Here is a 22,855-nt window from a genome sequence, read left to right as displayed (position 1 = left end):
TGGTGTTTAAGGAGTATTCATTCTATGTCACATTTTTATCCTTCATTTATAATTAATTACCTAGGAATTATAATAGTTGCTGTCAACTAAATGGCGAGAATTTTTAAAAAATCATCTTTTCTAAAATTCCTATAGTGCTAAGAACTAGGCTTTGCAAATCAAAGCCTAGTTTCTAAAAATTATATTTCTTATCAATAAAACAATAATCAAACTGAAAGCTGAAAGAATAATATCTCCAAATGTTGATAGTACTAACTCTTTATTCTTTATTCATATCTTCTCACCAAATGACAGGTATTGTACAAGGTTTATTAAAAGCAAAATTATACTAATTTTACTCCAAAAATGTTTTAAGAACACCTGGGTGGGGACTATCATGAAGACTTTTCTTTCTTGAGAAAATACTTTTAATAAAATATGGAAGTAATATTTTAAATTATATATTTAATTTCTATATTTAAAAATGTCTTTATAAAGTTGTGTTCAAGTTTTACCAACATAAGATACATACATTATAGAAGAAGTTACCTATTAGTAAATGGCATTTAAAAACAATTATTAAAATCTAGGTCCTGGAACAAATGTACAATGGTACTCTATAGTAAAGATGATAAACAAGGTCCTACAACTAGCAAAATCAAAATACTATCAAAATTAAGGGCACAGGGAAACCATCGCTACTATCCAAAAAGGAATTTCTACCAGGAATTTTGAAAACTTTACATTTTGCTTCATGTATCATCAATATTATTCTTATAACACTTCAGTTTTCATTAAAAGAATAAAAATATTGTTCCATGTTTGTAATACTTAACAATTACAAAAAAAATAATAAGAAGAAATACATAAAAATTATAATGGAATAAAAATCTAACTGCGCAAATTACTTTTTCCATGCAGTCGTCACATCTTACTTTACAAGACCCTTCTAAATCTATTTCATTTCTCATGAGAATCTTCAACTTTTTATTAAGTCTTTAACATGGAGGAAAATATTTAATACAAATAGTCTATTTGGGGATTTTATGTCAAATATTTGAAAACAGATGATAAAATTTTGATTTCAAGGCCTCCCCATCCCAAGGAAAGTTATGATGAAAACTTATTTGGTCATTAGAATTCATTAATGGCAAATAACTCATTTTTTCTATTACAAAGGTACTTAACTATATAAAAGAAAATTTTAATGTGGCAGTACTTACAGATTCAGATAGATCTGCCACATATTTGAGATCAAAAATTATTTCGAAATATAACTGCAATCAAATATATATTTTATATATATACACAAATATGGATATTTATATATACAATATATATAAAAAATATATTGCCAATCTTCTGAATTTCTGATATTTGTATTTTCTAGTGGGCAGAGTGTTTTTATATTCATATCCTCATTAGTTCTTTATAACATTCCTCTGAGATGGGCAGAATAGGTATCGTTGTTTACATTTTAGATAAAGACACTGAGAGGTTCAGAGAAGTTATGATTTGCCTATGGCAACACAGAACTAGAATTTAGGACTCTCAGGTCCAGTGCACATTCTATTATATTTCACCATGTTGTTTCATGGGACATTTCCTTAAACAAGATATCCCTTTCTAAAGAAAGGGTAGGATGTTTCCCTAGAAAATTCTTTCATATTTCCTGATTTCTAGCTAAAATAAAAGCTAATCACACTTAACAAAAAAATATTTAAATTGAATCCTGAAGATTATATTATTACTTAGAGTAAAAGCTTTTAAACATTTGGAATAAAAAAAAAATGCAATAGTATTATATTTTGAAAATATTAGTTTTGAGAACATGAATTATCAAATTTTATATCTATAGTCATAAAAATATTAAGAAAATGTTAAGAATCAAATAGTTATTACTAATTACTGTATACTAGATTACTGTACCTGCAGAAGTTGGTGGGAATCACAATAGCATATCCAACGGATGTTCCTCCTAAACAGTTACCCAGTTCATGGAAGAGCCCATGAGCCATGGATTCCAATGGCAAAACAATCAGAAACATGCTCAAGAAGATTCCATTTGCTGGCTAAAAGAAATTTAAAATAGCATGTTTACATAGTGTAACGGTATTTATGTGTGTGCATGTATATATATATTTACATACAAGAATAATATTTACTTACATTTCTGGCCATTACTTCCAAAAAGAATAAAAAGGACAACAAATGATCTAAGAACAATTATAAATAAGTTGAAGCAGACAAGAATAAATGGATACGCAATAAACCCTAAATTTATCTCTAAGCTTCTTGGAAGTCATGGCAAAAAAACAGCACATAGTTTTTAAATTTGTCAGATAACGACACACTCAAACTAAAAAACAAAACAAAAACATAACCGCTCTTGATAAGTCTGAGAAAAAGCCAGAGAACAAATTCTTTCCCCTTAAAATCCACATGACCTAAATCATTTTTCAAATAACACATTCATTTACTTTATCAGAAAAGAAACTTCAGGAGGTATTCCTTTTTTTTTTCTGTGAAAAGTCCAGAAATTAAGGGAATAAAATCTTTAAAAAAATTCAAGATGCTAAAGCTATCAAAATGAATTCAATTTAACTTATAGTTTTCCTTTGAAAAGCTTTAGACTCACTATAGACTAATTTTAAAATTGTAAAAATAATAATAATAATAAAGGACACTTAGGACCCATTTAAGTGAAAAGAAAATTAAGGATGACAGTTACTCAGTCCTGATCTATATCTTACAATACTGATACTATTCCACATTCTGTGTTGCTACTGCACATACTACACAGTCATGGTCCTGTGTTCATGAACACAAATTTTTCTAACACAAGGTGGTTCATTTGACCAGAATTTAATATAAAATAGAAAGCTGACTCCCATAACAGAAAAATGGACAAAATGCCCTATTTTTGGTACATTCTATGTTACCAATTACATAATACAGTTCATGCCCAATTTAGAAACATTAGAAAGTACAAAGAAGTAAAAGAGTGCTTAAAATTATTGCAAGTACTATCATCCGCATACACAGGTATTATCTTTTTAAAATACTTCAAAACGCCCTGCAATATATGTTCATGAAAATATATTTATATATTTACCAGAGATGACATTTAATGTTTACATTGTAAACTTTCGAATATATTGTATACCTATTAACTCTAAAAATCACTTGTGAAGACCAAATGGCATTCCTATCATTTGTATGAAATTTTATTTAGCTTATTACCTATTATTGCTATTTAGATTCCTCTTAATTTGCTATTATGATAATCAAAACCAGAATAAGCATTTAGTTTTCTGATTATGTTAAGTACCTCTGATCATTTGGATTTCATCTTTGATGAAGTGTTAAATATTTTGCCCACTTTTCTATGGGGCTACTATTTTTTACTGATTTACAGCTATGTTTTGCTGTCATTTTAGATAAAGGTCTTTTATTGGTGGTATTGCAAATGCAGGCATACCTCATTTTATTTTGCTTTGTTTTATTATGCTTTGCAGATTTTTTTTTTTTTTTTTCAAATAGAAGGTCTGTGGCAACTCTACATTTAAGCAAGTCTATCAGCATGTCTCTGTGTCACATTTAGGTAATTCTTGTAATATTTCAAATTTTTTTCATTATTATTATGTTATGGTTTTCTGTAATCAGTGATCTTTGGTGTTACTATTGTAATTGTTTTGGGGTACCACGAATCATGTCCATATAAGACGGTGAACTTAATCGATAAATGTTTTGGTGAGTTCTGATTGTTGCCCCATCTCTCTCCCTCTCCTAGAGTCTATTCTGTGAGACACAACAATTTTGAAATTAGGCCAATTAATAACCCTACAATGGCCTCCAAGTATTCAAGTGAAAGGAATTGTGCATCTCTCACTTTAAATCAAAAGCTAAAAATAATTAAGCTTAGTGAGGAAGGCATATCAAAAGCTGAGATAGGCCAAAAGCTGGGTCTCTTGTGTCAAACAGCCAAGTGTGGATGCAAAGAAAAAGTTCTCGAAGAAAATTAAAAGTGCTATTCCAGTGAACACTCAAATGAGGAAGCAAAACAGCCTTCTTGCTGATATGGAGAAAGTTTTAGGTATCTGGATAGAAGATCTGTAAGTGGAACAAGGCCTGGATGACAACTCATCTGTTTACAACACGGTTTACTGAACGTTTTAAGCCTACTGTTGAGACCTACTGCTCAAAAAAAAAGAAAAAAAAAAAAAGTCCTTTTAAAATATTACTGCTCACTGGCAATGTACCTGGTCACCCAAGAGCTCTGATGGAGATGGATTAATGTTGTTTTCATGCCTGCTAACACAATATCCATTCTGCAGTCCATGGATCCGGAAGCAATTTCAGTTTCCAGTCTTATTATTTAAGAAATACATTTTCTAAGGCTATAGCTGCCTTAGATAGTGATTCTTCTGATGGATCTGGGCAAAGTAAATTGAAAATCTTTTGGAAAGGATTCACCATTCTGGATGCCATGAAGAACATTTATAATTCATGGGAAGAGGTCAAAATACCAACATTAACAGGAGTTTGAAAGATGATTCCAACCCTCATGGGTGACTTTGAGGAATTTAAGACTTCAGTGGAGGAAGTAACTGAAGTTGTGGAAACTGAGAACTAGAATTAGAAGTGGAGCCTGAAAATGTGACTCAGTGGTGGCAATCTCATGATAAAACTTGAATGGATAAGGAATTCCTTCTTATAGATGAGTAAAGGAAGTGATTTCTTAAGACAGAATCTACCACTGAAGACAGTTGAAATGAAAACAAGAGATTTAGAATATTATATAAACTTAGTTAATAAAGCAGCATCAGGGTTTGAGAAGACTGACTCCAAATTTGCACTTGATCTTAGCCAAAAGGCCGAGAAGCAATTGACTCCAATTCTGAACGAAGTTCTGTGAGTAAAATGCTATCAAACAGCATTGCATGCTACAGAGAAATCATTTGTAAAAGGAAATCAATTAATGTGGCAAACTTCATTGTCTTATTTTAAGAAACTGCCAGAGCCACCTAACCTTCAGCAACCACCACCCTAATCAGTCAGCAGCCAGCAACATCAAGGCAAGATCCTCTACCAGCAAAAAAAAAAGTATGACTCAGTGAAGGCTCAGATGATAGCATTTTTTAGCAATAAACTTTTTGGAATTAAGGTACACTATCTTTTGAGACATAATGCCTTTGTACTCAGTAGACAACATTATAGTGTAAACAGACTTTTATATGCATCAAAAAACAAAAAAATTAATGTGACTCACTTTATTATGATATTTACTTTAATGCAGTGGTCGGGAACCAAACCCATGACATATCCAAGGTGTGTCTGTACTTTTCCCACTCTGACTCCCTTAATGCTGTTTTTTGCTTAATATAAGTTCTTACATGTAATAGTCATTTTGTTTCTTGTTAAAGAAATCTTCCTCCACCCAAAGGTTAATAAGATATTTCACATTACCCTCTAAAGGACTTATTGTTTTTGCCCTTCACATTTAGGTTTATAATCCAAATGTAATTGGTCTTTATGATAATAGTCCAATTTTATTTTTTCTATATGAAGACTCAATTTCCAATTATTAAAAATATCAATCATTCCACATTACTTTGTGATAGATCAATTATTAAGGGATCTGTTTTTGTACTCTCTTCTGTTTCACTGGTCTACTTGTATATTACTCCAAATATTTCCTTTGCATTTTATTTCCTCCTATCTTTCTGGTCCTCCGATAAAATACAGATTAAGATCTTAGTGTATCCTCTTTGAGTTTTACCCTTTTCTTCTGTATAGAATTTTCTCTATTTCTTTCCTTTTCTATGCTCCTCATACAGTTCTTCTGAACTATACCTTCCAGTTCACTAATGCTTGCTTCAGCTTTACCTAATCTGTTAAGCTTGTACACTGAATTAATTTCAGGTACTTTATTTTCTGATTCTAAAACTTCTGTTTAGTTCTTTTTCAAATCTGCCTTGTCACTTTTTATAGTTTCCAACTTCCCACCATTATGTAATACCTTTGCTTTTATTATCAACTTTGTATGATGGTTTTCTATCTGTGTTTGATAATTCCGATATCTCAGCACATTTTGGTCCCTCTCCCTTCTGTTGGTTCAGCTGCTTCTTGTTCTTAACGCCAGGTGTGTATGCCTAATTATATTTAGGAGCTGAACACTGTATGTTAAAAAAAAAAATCATTATGTGGCTAATTTCAGGCCTAGGAAAATGGTACCTTCTCCAAGAGGACTTTTGTTTGTTTCTTCCAGGGAACTGGGGGCTTTACCACACTACCTATCTTAATTACGGTTTGACCACTTAATCCAGGTTGGATCATAACAGGACACAAGGTCGGGATGCAAATTCAGGAGAGGACTATAATATACATGACTCCACTATCTTCCTTTGGTGTGTCATCTTAAAACGAGAGGTCATTTACCAGAGATCCCACCTTTGAAGGCTCTGGGCTTTGATTTTTGCTCCTCTTGATAGCATCAGAAGTGCAGCTCAGCTTAGAAAACTGTCTCCACTATACCAACAAATGTCTGCAAAGCAGTCTTCAGTCTTTCTCTCCCAGAAGGTATAGTATATTTTTCTATTTCTTCAAGTTTTATCATCTTCAGTAAAGTCTTATAGTATTTCTTTATAAAAATTTCACAAGTTTTTTTTAAACATTATTTCTAGGTACTTTATGTTTCTGTTCTATGAATGGAATCATTTCTATAAATGAACTCATTTCCATTATATTTTCTAACTAATTACTGATTCCCAGGATACTGATTTTTGTATATTCACATTATCATTTGCCACCTAAATGACATTAAAAAATGTATCTTCAGAGGCTGACGTAAGCAACATGGCAAACCGAGAAGATGCATTTGGATTTCCTCTTAAATTTACAAGTCGGAGGTCTATAATATAACAAAGGTTCCTCTGTTCAACAAACATGCCTGAGTGATACACAAATTGGTACATCTAAAAGTGGGCATATTGGAACACATAGGTAGGTAGTTCAGTGCCTGTCACGACCCCAACTAATGTGGTAGAGGAGGAATTGAAGTGTGGTCCTCACACTAGGTCTGGTGGAAGACAGGAGAGCCAGAAGTAGCATCAGTGGCTGAGAATCTGGCATCCTCCCCAACCAATGTAGCAAAACCTGGTAGGTGCAGTATAGGAGTGTCTACGCTCCCCAGGCTACAGCACAACAGTGCCAGCAGCCATAAGGAACAAGGAAGCAGTGCTGAGAACTCATGAATCCAGCTCACCAGCACTCGCCTCATCCCCCTACAATCATGGTGGTGCCACGAGACCTAGAAGACTGGACACAGCAGGGACATCCAGTACCCTGGTTACACAGGTGTCAAATTCCATAACCACAGCTAACTCTACCCCCTACCATAAGCCTGGAGGCACAATCAGTGTAGGTAAGAGAAAACAAAACTTGTACTATAGAACTGTCTTCTAGAAAACCAGAGAAAGATCTCTAATAATCAACCCGGTGATATCTTAATATTAAAATGGTAATTACACAATAAAAAGTTCATTACTTCAAATATATAGGCAGAAGAATAAGCCATTAAGTATCGTGAACAATCAAGGCAACATGATACCAGAGGAAAAAAATGACAAGTCTTCAGAAAGAAACTCAGTCTTAGAAAACTGATTTAAATGACAGAGAATTCAAAATTGCACTTATGAAGAAATTCAACAGGATAGAAGAAAACTCAGAAAGGCAGTTCAATGAGCTCCGGTACAAAATAAATGAACAAAAGAAGTACTTTACCAAAGATACAGAAACTATATATATATTAAAAAAAGAACTCTGGAGCTGAAGTACTTAATGAGATGAATGTATCAGGAAGCATTGCAAACAGAGCAAACCAGATGGAAGAGAGAATTCATGAGCTGGAAGACAGATATCTAGAAATGATTCAGATAGAAGAGAGAACTAAGAGTTAAAAAAAACTATAAGAATATTCTGACTCCATTAAAAAAAAAAGCAACATTAAAAATAATTGGTATCCTCATTTTATACCTGTTAGAATAGCTATAATCAACAGGACAAGTAATAACAAATGTTGGAGAAGATGCAGAGAAAAAGGAACCCTCATACACTGATGGTGAGAGTGGAAATTGGTATAGACACTATGGAAAACAGTATAGAGGTTCTTCAAAAAACTAAGAATTGATCTACCATATGATCCAGCAATTCTTCTACTGGGTATTTCCCCAAAGACTTGAAAACCCATATCCGAAAAGATACTTGCACACTGATGTTCATAGCAGCACTATTCAGTGGCCAGGACATGGAAGCAACCACAGTGTCCTATGACAGATGACTGGCTAAAGAAGCTATGGTACATATATACAATGGACTATTACTCAGCCGTAAGAAGAGATAAAATACTGTCATTTGCGTCAACCTGGATAGACCTTGAGATAATCACGCTAAGTGAAATAAGCCAAACAAAAAAAGTTGAAAATCACATGATATCACATATGTGGGATATAAACCTAAAAGCAACAAATGAACAAGACAGAGACTCAGGGACATGGACAATGGACTAGTGGTTACCAGAGGGTAGGATGTATGGGAGGAGGGAAGAGGTAGACAGGGTAAAGGGGGTCAAATATAGAGGGTTTGGGGGAGGGTGAAGTGGGTAAAGGGGATCAAATATATGGTAGTTGAAGGAAATCAGATTTTGGGTGGTAATCACACAATAGAATATATAGACGTCAAATTATAATGTACTCCTGAAAATTATATAATTATATTAACCAATGTTACCCCAATAAACTTAAAAAAAAAAAAAAAAAGAAAAAAGGTGAAAAAAAGAAAAGAAAAAAAATGGGTATCTCGTAAGGAGACAAGAGAGAGAAGGGTACAGAGAACTTATTCAAAGCAATAACTGATGTGAACTTCCCAATCTTAGGAAGAGATGGACATCTGAATACAAGAAGCTAACAGAACACCTAATGATCTCAATGCAAAAAGACCTCTCTAAGACACATTTTATTAAAACTTTCAAAAGTTAATGATAAAGAATTTTCAAGGCAGCCAGGGAAAAGACTGTAACCTACAAAGGAAACACAATTAGATTATCATCAGATTTCTCAGTATAAACCCCAGGAGGGAGTGGAATAACATATTCAAAATATTGAAAAAGAAAAAACACTAGCCAAGAATAATATATCCAGCAAAGTTATTTTTTATATATGAAGGAGAAATAAAGGCTTTCTAAGATAAATAAAAGCCGAGGGAATTTACCAACATAAGATCAGCATTTCAAGAAATGTTGAAATTAGCTTTTCTACCTGAAACAAAAAGATAAAAGTATACAAAACTTTGAGTAAGGTGACAAAAAGAAGCAGGAAATTACAACTCTATTTTAGAGTAGGATATTAAACAATTATAACACAAAGGTTACAAGGGGGAAATAAAACATTAAAAATAAGTATAATTATTGTAATTTGGTAACAAAAGCACAACATAAAAAAGGACAATTTGTGACACAAAAAAAGGGAAAAAGAAAAAAACTGAACTCGTATAGGCAAATGAAGACGCTATTAGAATAAAAAGGACATTTATCTATGAGACATTTTATATAAACCTCATGGCAACCACAAAACAAAAATCCAGAGCTGAGACATGAAATGTAAAAAAGAAAAAAAAACTGAAAAGCATTATAGAAAACCACCAATTAGACTTTGGGTGGTGAACACACAATGCAATATACAGATGACGTATTATCGAATTGGACACTTAAAACCTATATGAATTTATTAACCAATGTCACCCTGATAAATTTAATAAAAAATAAAGTATCAGAGAGAAACCCAAGAGAAAAGAAACAATGGAGATATAGAGCAACCAGAAAACAAAGAATAAAATGGCTCTAGCAAGTTCTCATATATCGATAATCACCCTACCTGCAAATGGATTGGACTCACCAAGCAAAAGACACAGAGTAGTTAAATGGATTAAAAAACAAGACCTAAATGTGCTGCCTTCAGGAGACCTATCTGGGATCCAAAGACAAATATTATCTCAAAGTGAAAGGGTAAAAGATGATACTGAAAGCAAATGGTATCCACAGAAAAGTGAATGTAGACACACTTATACAAAAAATAGATTTTAAGACAAAAAGATTATAAAACAGGAAGATGGATATTTTATAATGATAAAGGGGAAAATCCATCAAGAAAACATAACATTTATAAATATATATGCACTCAGTCTAGGTGCACCAAAACATATAAAGAAATTATTAACCTACCTAAAGATAGGAATTAATAGTTTTATAGTAGTATGGGGATTTTAATGCCCTACTTATATCAACAGAAAGATCATCCAGACACAAAGTTAATTAGAAAATATCAGCCTTAAATGACAAATCGGATCACATAGCCTTAATAGATATTTGCAGTAGTCTTTTAATATTTATTAAACTTTCCACCTCTAAATGATGGAATACACATTCTTCTCAAGTGCACATGGAACATTCTCAAGGACAGACTACACGTTTAGATACAAAACAAGTCTCAATAAATTTAAGAAGATTAAAATCATGTCAAGCATCTATTTGGATCACAATACAAAGAAACTAGAAATAAATAACGAGAAGAAAGCTGGGGGAAAAATCACAAATAAGTGGAGATTAAACAACATGCTACTGAACAACTATTTTATCAAAAAAGAAATAAAAGAAGAAATCAAAAGATAGAGACAAATGAAAATATGACATACCAAAATTTGGGGGATGAGGCAAAAGCAATACTAAGAGAGAATTTATAGCAATACAAGCCAACCTCAAAAAATAAGAAATATCTCAAATAAATGATCTACCATCACACTTTAAGGAACTAGGAAAAAAAAAAAAAAGAGCCCACAGTAGAAAGGAAATTATAAAAATCAGAGAGAAAAAGAGAGAATGAAAATAGAAAAATGACTGAAATGAAGAGCTAGTTCTTTGAAAAGATAAACAAAATTGACAAAGCTTTATCTAGTCTCATTAAGGATAAGAGAAGATTCAAATAAATAAAATCAGAAATCAAAGAGCATTTACAAGGCATGCCACAGAATTAAAGAATTATTCAAAAATACTATGAAAGACTATATACCACTAAATTGGACAATCTAGAAGAAATGAACGAATTCTCAGAACATTCCTAGACTGAATCATGAAGAACTGGAAAATGTGAATAGGCGGATTGTTACTACTAAGGCTATTGAAACAGTAATTTAAAAAACAAACAAACAAACAAAAAAACCCTCCCAAAAAAACAAAAGTTCAGGACCAGATGGCCTCACTGGTGAATTCTACCAAACATTCAAAGAAGATTTAATACCTATCCTTCTCAAACTCTTCCAAAAAAACTGAAGTGGAGAAAATGCTTCCTAATTAACTTTACGAGGCCAACATCACCCTGATACCAAAACCAGCCAAGGACATCACAATAAAAGAAAATTACAGGCCAATTATCTATGATGAAAACAGATGCAAAAATTCTCAATAAAATACTAGCAAATTGAATACAACACTACATTAAAAGGTTCATACATCACAATCAAGTGGAATTCATTTGAGGAATGCAAATATGGTTCAATGTAACATACCACATTAACAAAATAAAAGATAAAATCATATGATCATCTCAGTAGATGCAGAAAAAGCATCTGAGAAGGTACATCATCTATTTATGATAATTACTCTCAATAAAATGGGTAAAGGAGGAAAGTATCTCAACATAATAAAGACCATATATGACAAGCCCTCAGCTATCATCACACTCAATGGTGAAAAACTGAAGTCTTTTCTTCTCAGATCAGGAACAAGAGGAAGACAGGACTTGACACTCTTGACACTGTTATTAAACACAGTACTGGAAATCTTAGCCAGAGCAATTAAGTAAGAACAATAAATAAAAAGCAGAAAGGAAGAAGTAAACCTATTATTATTTGCAAATAACATGTTTTTATATAGAGAAAACATTAAACTCCACTAAAAAAACTGTTAGAAATAATAAATACAGTAATGTTGCGGTATACAAAATCAATATACAAAAATATGTTGCATTTCTATATACTCGCATCAAAATATCAGAAAGAGAAATGAAGAAAACAATCTCATTTACAATCATAGCAAAATGAATGAAATAACTAGGAATAAAGTTAACAAAGGAGGTAAAGGATCTGTACACTGAAAACTACCGGTGAAAGAAACTGAAGACACAAAGAAACAGATATTCCATGATCAACTGGAAGAATTAACATTGTTAAAATGTTCATATTGCCTAAAGCAATCTACAGATTCAATGGAATCCCTATCGCAATCTCAATGACAGTTTTTCACAGTAATAGAACAAAAAATCTTCAAATCTGTATAGAACCACGAAAGACTCTGAACTGCCAAAGTAATCCAGAAAAAAAAAAGAACATGAGTATCCCACTCCCCATTTGCAAACTATATTACAAAGCTATAATCAAAACACTATGGTACATTATTTACAACAGCCAAGATATGGAAATATCTTAAGTGTATACTGACAGATGAAAGGATAAAGAAAATGTGGTATACGTGTAATGGAATACTACTTAGCCATGAAAAAGGATGAAATATTGCCATTTGGGACACATAGATGGTCCCAAGGGTATTAAAGTACATGAAATAAGTCAGCTGGAAAAGGACAAAAACAGTATACTTTCACTTATACGTCAAATAAAACAAAAAAGTAACAAGCTAACAAAACAAACAAGACCAAACTCAAAGATACAGATAAGAGACTGGTGGTTACCAGAGGACAAGGGGGTGGGGGAGGGTGGATTTGGTAAATAAGAAAAGTATAAAACAAAAAATAAATATATGTATTTTCACTACAAACACATTTTATATGTTCTCATACAATTTATGTTATGTAAATCCATAAAAATCTACATACTTTTGTACTGGTGGGTTAATGATAACAGTATCAGAGAGTAAAAACAACTGTTTATGACATAGTTTACAACTTTAAACATACAACATAATTCTCGCAATTATTACTACAACATTTTCAACTGGTTTTTCACTTAACTCTCAGGTTTGCTAGGTAATCATCTTATCTATAAATATTGATAATTTGATTACTTTCTTTTTAATTTCTATACCTCCTATTGCATATGTTGGTCTATTATAATGAAAATACTTTGATTAATTAAACCCCTAGTCACATAAAAGGATTACTTTCAAATTATGTCATCCACTCATATAACAGAACCACTAAAAACAAATTACTAAATAACATGACCAATACATGACAACTTTATTATTTCTACCTTTAACTTCACATAACTAAGTACTTTTGTGATCAACATAGCAGTATAAGAAATTAAATAATTCATCATGTTGTAATGTAAAGCAAAGATCAAAAATTCAAATGCTATCAGAAGCCAGAAAAACAGATATGTGAAGAAGCATCTGTAGAAGTAAAAATAGTGGTAAGGATTCTAAAGGAAAGTGCATTGCTATCTAAAGGAATACATTTAAAAAAGTGTTCTGACCACACGAAATTGGTTGATTCAATAATCTTATAAGCATGTCTATTTATTTTGCTATACAGACATAAGTATAGGATTTTAAAGAACAGACTTACAATAGCATCCTCTTAAAAAAAAAATCCCTGTACATTAATCCTAATATCAGGATAGTTTCTAGAAGTAAGAATGAAAAGTTCAGGTACCCTTTCTGTACCAAGAATTACTGGGAAATTTCATAACATAGAGACAAATATATATATATTAAAGAAAATTCATATGTAACGATTATGGTATCTAATATTCTACTTAGAATGGGGAAAAATTTTTGAAATGTAAATAGTAAAAGATCAGAATGTTGTACCATCAAAAATTGTTGTACCATTCATTCTCATTTTGTTTAGTCAAACTATTTTTCTTTAGTTAAGACTATTCATTTGCAATCTATCATTTTTTTTTTTTGTATTTTCTACAGAAAAGAATGAAAATCTGAAAGCAGGACTAGAAATATTTATTTTAAGCTTGGTACTATTAATAAAAGTGTAGAGACTAGCCTTTCTTTAAATATTCATGTGTATAGATTACCAATGGTTATTACTGACTTCTGCATTACCTTTAAGAATTCTACAAAGCTACTAGTACTAAGATTTTTATTGTAAAATTAAAATGTAGTTTCTACCATTAGAAAAAATATTAAACAGTTTATAATTCAGCAGTGAACTACATAAATGATAAAGTTCAACTGCCAATCAATTTGTAGATGACTCAAGTAGGAAGCCTAATTAAGTAATTTAAAATTCCAATTAAAATGTTAATTGATGTTAGCCAGTATCTTTATGTCCTGATGATAATACTTAACAAAACAGGACTAAATAACCAGATATTCAGATGTTACTGATCACAATTCGTAAACAACAAACTGTTATTTGCTTTTTATAATCTTAGTAGAAAATTGAAATGCTATGTTTTCATTAATTTTTAAAAAGCAAATTTATCAGAAAAAATCATTAAACACTTTTATTAGGTTATTTTGAGTAAGCAAACTTAGAAAAACAACATCAAATATATTATAACACACACAAATAAAAGTAAATAGTTTGGTAACACAATACAATTGCAATTTTAACAGATGGCAAATATGTCCAGGGGGTGCAAAATAAATTTACGATGTTTTATTCATTTGCCACTTTCAGAAAGCTCCAATTTTACTGGCATGCAAACCTTTATTCTATAGCTTCAACTTAAAAGTTATTTGTGACTTGGGAGTACTTACATTTTAAACAACTCTCTATAACAAATATGATTGACTTATTTGATCAAAACCAGTAAGTGTAAGTACTATTCTTCCTTTTCTTCTCCAAGTCAACCTAAGCTCACGATCAAACTTTAAGATATGGTTCAAATTTCAAAGCATGTATAAACTGAACTTAAGAGCAGACCAGTAAATAACTGTAAGTATTATCTTTTAGCTATTAATTCTGTATTCAGCTGGGCTTCAAGTCATGGTCAAAATATTTAACACTTTCATATCCTAAAATTTCTCAGGTAATAAGAACAAGATTTCTTTATGCAACATATAGATACCAGTCTGAATCTCATTTTTTTAAATCTGGCATTTACATATGAGATATAATAATTGTTGCTAAATATTTTTGTCCGAGTCATCTTAAGTAAGCCAGATTTGGGAAACATTATACATATAATCTAAAAAAAAAAAAGAACCCCAACCAAGAAATAATATATAAATGTATTTTACAAAGCAATATATAAATGAAGGTATCATGCTTTTCAATGTGAGAAACCCATACTTAAATAACAATAGGCAACTTCCAAAATTTTTCATAGTTCAGGAAATTTAAGAATATTAGGAAAGCCACTTTACTTAGTCAAGTGATTATTTTTTTCTTATGTAGCGGCAACTGAGTGTAGTGGAAAGGACTCAAGCTTTGGAGTTAGACTGAGTTAGACTGGTTCAGTACCAGCTAAGTCAATGATCATGTGTGTATAAATTAACTGACCCCCTTTGAGTCTGCATCTATAAATGAGGGATATTTATTTTATTAGTTTATTTATAGATTTGAAGTATGTGAAATATGTGTAACACACAAAAAATGGTAGCTGTAATTTGTAATGAAGCATTTTTAAATTGAAATTCATTATGATCAAAACAGAAATCTAAATAAGTATTACTTTTTCATCTAAATGACTATTGTTATATATGAAATCTTGGTGTAGAGTTAAGGTCCTAGTAAATGCATTAGAATTTTTTTTGAGTAGCCTTGAGAGAGTTAGCAAAAATAGAAATTTGGGGGGACTGCAGTCTTGATGAAGGTGAAACAACACTAGTGTGGAAATCAAACTCAGGCAGTCTACTGAATCATACCTTTCCCCATGGGCAAAATAAACAGACTACACTAAATAATCTCTATGTTCATTTTAAATTCTAAAAATACCTGGAACTAAGAAAAGTGATGAACAGTGAAGGCTGTGAAGGCACACTGCCTGGATTCATACCAGCTAGGTAGTCTTGAGCAAGTTTCCTAATCTCGCAAGCATGTCTCTTATCTATAAAATGGGAATGATAATGGTACCTATCTCATGAGCCCTCAGAGTACCATGTAGATTAAATAAAGTACACAGAATGGTAGATAGCATATAGATAGCACGACAGTTAATAAATGGCAGGACTTCCTATTATTAAAATGGAAAAAATTATCTCGTTGCTAAAATTTAGAAAAAAATTAAAAGCTGGAATATCAGTTGGTGAAAAGAAAAATATGTTCCTACTTTATGAATAAAATAATAGTAGGCCATTGTTATTGGTGTTTTAGCAAAACAAAAGCATCTATTCCTGCTTCACGGCGTCTGGCAGAAGTGAAAAACAAAACATCAAATTAAAAGTATACCCGGATGGGAAAAAATGGCGTAGATGATAGAGGCTTTGTTCAACCCTCTTGCAACCAAATCAAAGTTGTGACAGAAATACGGAGCAAACGGCAAGCAAAGTCACCTGGAATCTGAAGGAACAGAAGTACTAAAACTAGGGAGAAAAATAATTAATCAACCAGCAACAGAAGAAGATAGAAAGGGGTGAAGATGCGAGACTGCCCAGTCCCAAGTGGCTGAGTGAGACAAAGGCTGTGGCAATTGCAGCCCGCAGCTGCAGATGCAGGTGGGCAGGCTATTCAGGGGGCACCAGGGACTTACAGGGGTCACTGAGGTGTTGGAATGAGGGCTGGAGGCAGGGCTCTCTCCCAGGCAGAAGCAGTGGCCATATCCATTACTCCTCTGTTGAGCCCTCCCCTGCACCTAATGTTGGGACGCAGCACCGCCATAGCTGAGATGTCACTGAACTGGTTAACAGAGACTGCTCCACCCAGAGTACTCCCTGAAACTCTGCCTTCCCCAACTCCTGGCCCCATCCAAGCCAAATCCAGGTGTGTCCTCTCCAAGACTGGTGCTCCTTGCTGAGCAGTGCCAAGACTCACACTGGTGGCAGCTGGCCTCGTTTTCTGGTGTGGTTTCTTGAGGCAACTATAAGTACAGCATCTGTGGATTGCTTGCAGAGGGGCATAGGCTGAGACTTGGCCTGTAGCTGAACCACTCTTCAGGACTGTGCCATTGGACACCTACTACATAAAGCCACACTAATAAGACTGGAAGATTTAGGAGCTTTGCTTAGCACATAGAAACAGACACAGAGAGGCAGTCAAAATGGGAAGACAAAGAAGCAGAAACCATATGAGAGAACAGAACAGAGATCCAGAAACAATGGAGTCAAGCAATCTAACAGATACAGAGTTAAAAACACTGGTTATAAAGATGCTCGATGAACTTAGGAGAAGTGTAGATGAATTCAATGAGAACTTTAACAAATAGAAAAAAAAACACATTAAAATGGAAATGGAAATTATAAAAGGGAACCAGTCAGAAATGAAGAACACATTATCTGAGATGAAAGTATATTAGAGGGAATCAACAGAGTGTATAAAGAGGATTTAGCCAATACAGAGAATGGGGAAATCAAGGACACCCAATCAGAACGGCAAGAAAAACGAAGCCAAGACTATAGTAATAATTTAAGGAACCTATGGGACACTATTAAAGGTAAAACTATCCATGTCATGGTGTACCTGAAAGAAAAGAGGAAGTTGAAGAGCTATTTGAAGAAATAATGATGGAAAACTTCCCTAACCTGGGGAAGGAAACAGACATACTACCCCAGGAAGCTTAAAGTCCCAAGAAAGAGGAACCCAAAGAGGCCCACGCCAAGACACTTCATATAATTAAAATGCCAAAGGTTAAATACAAAGAAAGAATCTTAAAAGCAGTAAGAGAAAAGCAGTAAGAGAAAAGCAGTTACATCTACAAGGGAGCACCCATAAGACTGACAGCTAATTTCTCAAAAAAAACTATGTAGGACAGAAGGGCCTGGCACAAAGTATTCAACATGATGAAAACCTAGGATCTACAACCAAGAATACTTTATCCAGTAAAACTATCATTTAGAGTCTAAGGACAGAAGGTTTCCCAGACAAAAACAAGCTAAAGGAATTTATCAGCATCAAGCCAGTATTATAGGAAATGTTGGAGGGGCTTCTTTAAGAAGAAAAACATAAATCAAAGACATGAATTAAGAATAGTAATAAGTACATTCCTATCAACAAGTACCTCAAATGGAAAAGAATTAAGTGCTCCAACCAAAAGATAGAGTGACTGAATGGATAAGAAAACAATACCCCTACATATACTACCTGCAAGAGACTCACTTCAGATTAAAAGACACACTGACTAAAAGGAAGGGGTGGAAAAAGATATTGCTTTGATGGACCTAGAGGGTATTGTGCTGAATGAAATAGGTCAGATAGAGACAGATAAATATCGCATGATTTCACGTACATGTGGAATCTAAAGAACAAAATCAACAATGACAACAAAAATGGAAAAAAACTTAGAGAGATATTCTGAGGGCTACTAGATGGGAGGGAGGTTGGGGGAATGGGGAAAAAGGGCAAAGGTATTACGAAGTACAAATGGATAGTTACAAAATAGACATGGAGATATAAAACGTAGCATAAGGAAAATAGTTAATAATGTTGTAATAAATATGCAAGGGGGAAGAGGAGTACTAGATTTAGTGGGGTGACCACTTTGTGAGTTATGTAGGTCTAATCACTATGCTGTACAACTGAAACTAATATATTACTGTATGCCAACTATAATTGAAAAAACAACCCATTGAACTGTACAATGTAAATACGAGCAACTGTCTATTATAGTTCAATAAAGCAGAGGGGTAAAAAAAGTATACTCTCAATCTATCCCCCTCTCATCTCAACTAAAATAGCTCAAAACTTTAGGAAGAGAACTAAAACAAAAGAAAAAATATGAAACATATACAATTCTAGTTTTGGCAGCATATTTGAAAACTCCCTGCTCCCATGCCAAGTGAAGTAATATGGCTGAATCTGCCATCTTGCTAGAAATGAAACTGTGCTGCACCTGTGGATTCCATCCCTGCCTTGTATGAGAGGCAGGTCTTGTTATATATGTCACATTCATTGTTTTGCCTATAGGAAAATCAACTGTTTTTCTGGTTTGAGTCAAAAGGGCTTTTACAAAAAAGTTGCATCAAACCCCCAAATCTGCAAATGACAATGGCTGATAAGGAAAGGCATATGAAAGCATATGAGAGTCTCTAAAGAGCAAGACCTGGGGTATACTTCCTTGGGTATATGGACACTTGCCTCGCTTTTTATCTTTATGAGAATTATAAATTATTCTAATTTCAGAAAAACCTAGAGCTGAGCAATAAAACTAGCTCCGGATTGATTGCCAGTCAAGATGGCAGGGTCAGTATATTCAAAGCTCACCTCCTCCCATAAATACACCAAAATTACAACTAAATATAGAGCAACCACTGCTGAGAACCACCTTAAGACTAAATATAGCAAAAAGAAGCCAGATTGAGATGGGCAGAAGGAACAGAGACAAGGTCTGGTCAGGTCCCACACTCATGGTGTGGTGATTCACAAGCAGGAGGGAAATCAACAGCATGATCCACCCTGAGGAGTGAAGTGTCTGAGCCCTAAACTGGGCTCTCTAGCCCAGATGATCTATGTGGGAAAAGAGGTCCCCACAACATCTGGCTTTGAAAACCAGCAGGCATTACTTCCAAGAAATGGACTGTGGGTGACTGAGACACTACTCTTAAAGGGCTAATTAAGAAATCCACTTACTTCAAGCTCTACCACAAAGGCAGCAATTTGAGAAGTGCCTGGGTCATATACAGAGAAATTAAATTGACTAACTTTAGGGCAAGTGCCGGAGGTGGTAGAGATCAGTGGGAACTGATTTTGTATTTTGTTGTATTCTCCTTCCATCTGGCTGGCCACAAATCTGTCACTTTTCATTAACCTAACATTGTTTGCCCCTCCCCTTCATTCCATTGAGTTCCTGCCCTGCCCCACCCAACTCATAGGCCCTGGCTGAAGCCCCTTCCAAGCAGTTCTAGACTGGCCACACACTGACTTTGGCTCGCACTGCAGCCTTTCTCAAGCCAAAATGAGGAGACAAAGGAATATGTTCCAAACGAAAGAACAGGGCAACCTCCTCGCCACCCGCCCCCCCCCCACCGCGCCCCGCCAAAAGAACTAAACAAAATGAAGACAAGCAATCTAACAAAGTTCAAAACAATGGTTATAAAGCTGCTCAAGGAAGTTAGGAGAAGAATGGATGAACTCAATGAGAACATCAACAAAAAAGGAAAATACTGAATAAAAATTCAGAACTGAAAAATAACTGACAGAAAAAATACACTGGAGGAAATCAAAAACAGGGGAGATGATGTGGGAAAACAAATCAGTGATATGGAAAACAAGGTAGTGGAAATCACCGAAATGAAACAGAAAAAATTTTAATAAGGATAGTTTAAGGGACTATTTTGGACAACATCAAGCATACCGATATTTGTATTGGAGGGGTCCCAACAGAGAAGAGAGTGAGAAAGGGACAGAAAACTTATTTGAAGGAATAATGTCTGAAAACTTTCATAATCTGAAGTAAAAAGATATCCAAGTTCAGGAAGTATAGAGAGTCCAAAACAAGATGAACCCAAAGAAGCCCACACCAAGACACGTCATAATTAAAATACTAAATGTTAAATATAAAGCTAGAATCTTAAGAGTAGCAAGAGAAAAGGTTACATACAAGGGAACCTCATATTATTATTAGTTGAGTTTTCAGGAGAAACTTTGTAGGCCAAAAGGGAATGACGTGATATATTCAAAATGATGAAATGAAAAAAAAAAACCAAAAAAACAAAAAACAAAAAACTACGACCAGGAATACTCTATCCAGCACAGTTATCATTCAGAATTGAAGGAAAGATAGTTTCCCAGACAAGAAAAAGCTAAAGGAATTCATCACAACTAAACCAAAAATAATAGAATTGTTAAAAAAAAAAACAAAAACTTCTTTAATTGGAAAATTACAAAGCTAAAAAATACACTAGGAAAAAAACTCACTGATAAAGGCAAACATTTAGTTAGATCAACCAATTATAAAGCTAGTATGAAGGCTAAAAAAACCTACTAAGATCATGGGTATCATCAAAATAAATTTAGGGATACACACATACACACGCAAGATGTAAACTATGATATCAAAAACAAACATGTGGGGGGGCGAATAAAAACGTAGTGCTTTTAAAATGCATTTAAACTTAAGTGACCATCAACTTAAAATAGACTGATATAAAAACAGACTGTTATATATGAATCTCATGGTAACTGCAAACTAAAAACCTGTAATAGGTACATAAAAAATAAATACAAGTTAAAACATATCACTAAAGAAAGTCATCAATGCATAAAAGAATAGAGCAAGAGAAAAAAGAACAGAGAACTTCAAAAATAACCTGATAATAATAAAATGGCAATAAGTACGTATCTATTGAAAATTACTTTAAATGTAAGTGGTTAAATGATCCAATCAAAAGATTTAGGGTGGCTGAATTGATGTAAAGAAACAAACAAACAAACAAAAACGAAAAAAACAAGACCAATGCATATGTTTTCTATGCAAGACTCACTTCAGTTCAAAAGACATACGCAGTGACAGTGAAGGGATGGAAAAGATAATACATGCCAATGGAAACAAAAATAAAGCTAGGGTAGCAATATTTATATCAGTCAAAATAAACATTAAAACAAAGACTGTAAGAGAAAGAAAAGCATTACATAATGATAAAGAGATCAAACTATAACACTTGTAAGCATCAATGCACCCACCACAGAAACACCTAGGTACATAAAGCAAATATTAGCGAGAATAAAGAGACTAACAGTACAACAATAATACTAGGGGACTTTAACACTCCACTTACATCAATGGATAGATCATGCAGACAGAAAATCAACAAAGAAACAGTGGTCTTACATGACATGTTAGACCAGATAGACTTAATAGGTACTTACAGAACATTCCAGCCAAAACAGCACAATACAGATTCTTTTCAAGTGCACTTAGAACATTTCCCAGGACAGAGCACATTTGAAACTAGTAATCAATTGAGAGAAAAACTGGAAAAAAAGCACAAACACGTGGAAGCTGAACAACATGCTAATAAATAATCAATGGATTAAGGAGAAAAATCAAAAAAATATCTTGAAACAAATGAAAATAGAAATACAATGATCCAAAAGCTATGGAACACAGAAAAGGCAGTTCTGAAAAGGAAATTCCTAGCAATACAGGCCTACCTCAAGAAATGAGAAATAGCTCAAACAATCTAACCTTCTACCAAAAGGAATTAGAAAAAAAACTAACAAAGCCCTGTTAGTTGAAGGAGGTAAATTAAATATTAAGATCAGAGTGGGGATAAATGAAATAGAGACTAAAAAAAAATAGAAAAGATCAAAATTTATAAAATTTAGCTAGATTCATCATGAAAAAAAGACCCAAATAAATAAAATCCAAAATTAAAGAGAAGTTACAACCAACACCATAGAAATACAAAGGATCATAAGTGAAAACTATGAATAACTACATGCCAACAAACTGAACAACCTATAAGAAACAGAAAAATTACTAGGAACATATAATCTTCTAACTTGGAATCAGAAAGAAAGAAAATCTGAGCAGACGAACACGAATAACAAAACTGAATCAGTAATCAAAAAAGTTCCGACAAACAAAAGTCCAGGACCAGACAGGCTTCACGGGTGAATTCTACCAATTATTTAAAAAAAAGAAAAATTAATACCTAGCCTCAAAATATTCATGAAAACTGAAGAGAAAGGAACACTTACAAACTCATTCTACCAGGCCAGCATTACCTGGTACCAAAAGCAGTCAGACA

The 22,855-nt window shown here is 33.3% G+C and overlaps 1 protein-coding gene across 2 annotated transcripts in view; it reads right to left on the bottom strand.

The window, feature by feature from the left end:
* TMEM168 (transmembrane protein 168) overlaps nt 1–22,855 on the bottom strand; it is a 43,736-nt gene that overhangs the window by 7,484 nt on the left and 13,397 nt on the right. For both annotated transcript variants that reach the window (XM_011372430.2, XM_011372429.2), the window contains exon 3: nt 1,909–2,051. In XM_011372430.2, coding sequence (XP_011370732.1) covers nt 1,909–2,051 — 143 coding nt within the window. The remainder of the gene's footprint in view (nt 1–1,908; nt 2,052–22,855) is intronic.

Source organism: Pteropus vampyrus, unplaced genomic scaffold (genome assembly GCF_000151845.1).
Source record: "Pteropus vampyrus isolate Shadow unplaced genomic scaffold, Pvam_2.0 Scaffold206, whole genome shotgun sequence".
Lineage (NCBI taxonomy): Eukaryota > Metazoa > Chordata > Mammalia > Chiroptera > Pteropodidae > Pteropus > Pteropus vampyrus.
The sequence above is the reverse complement of the archived record's forward strand: the minus strand, read 5'-3'. Positions and strand labels throughout refer to the sequence as shown.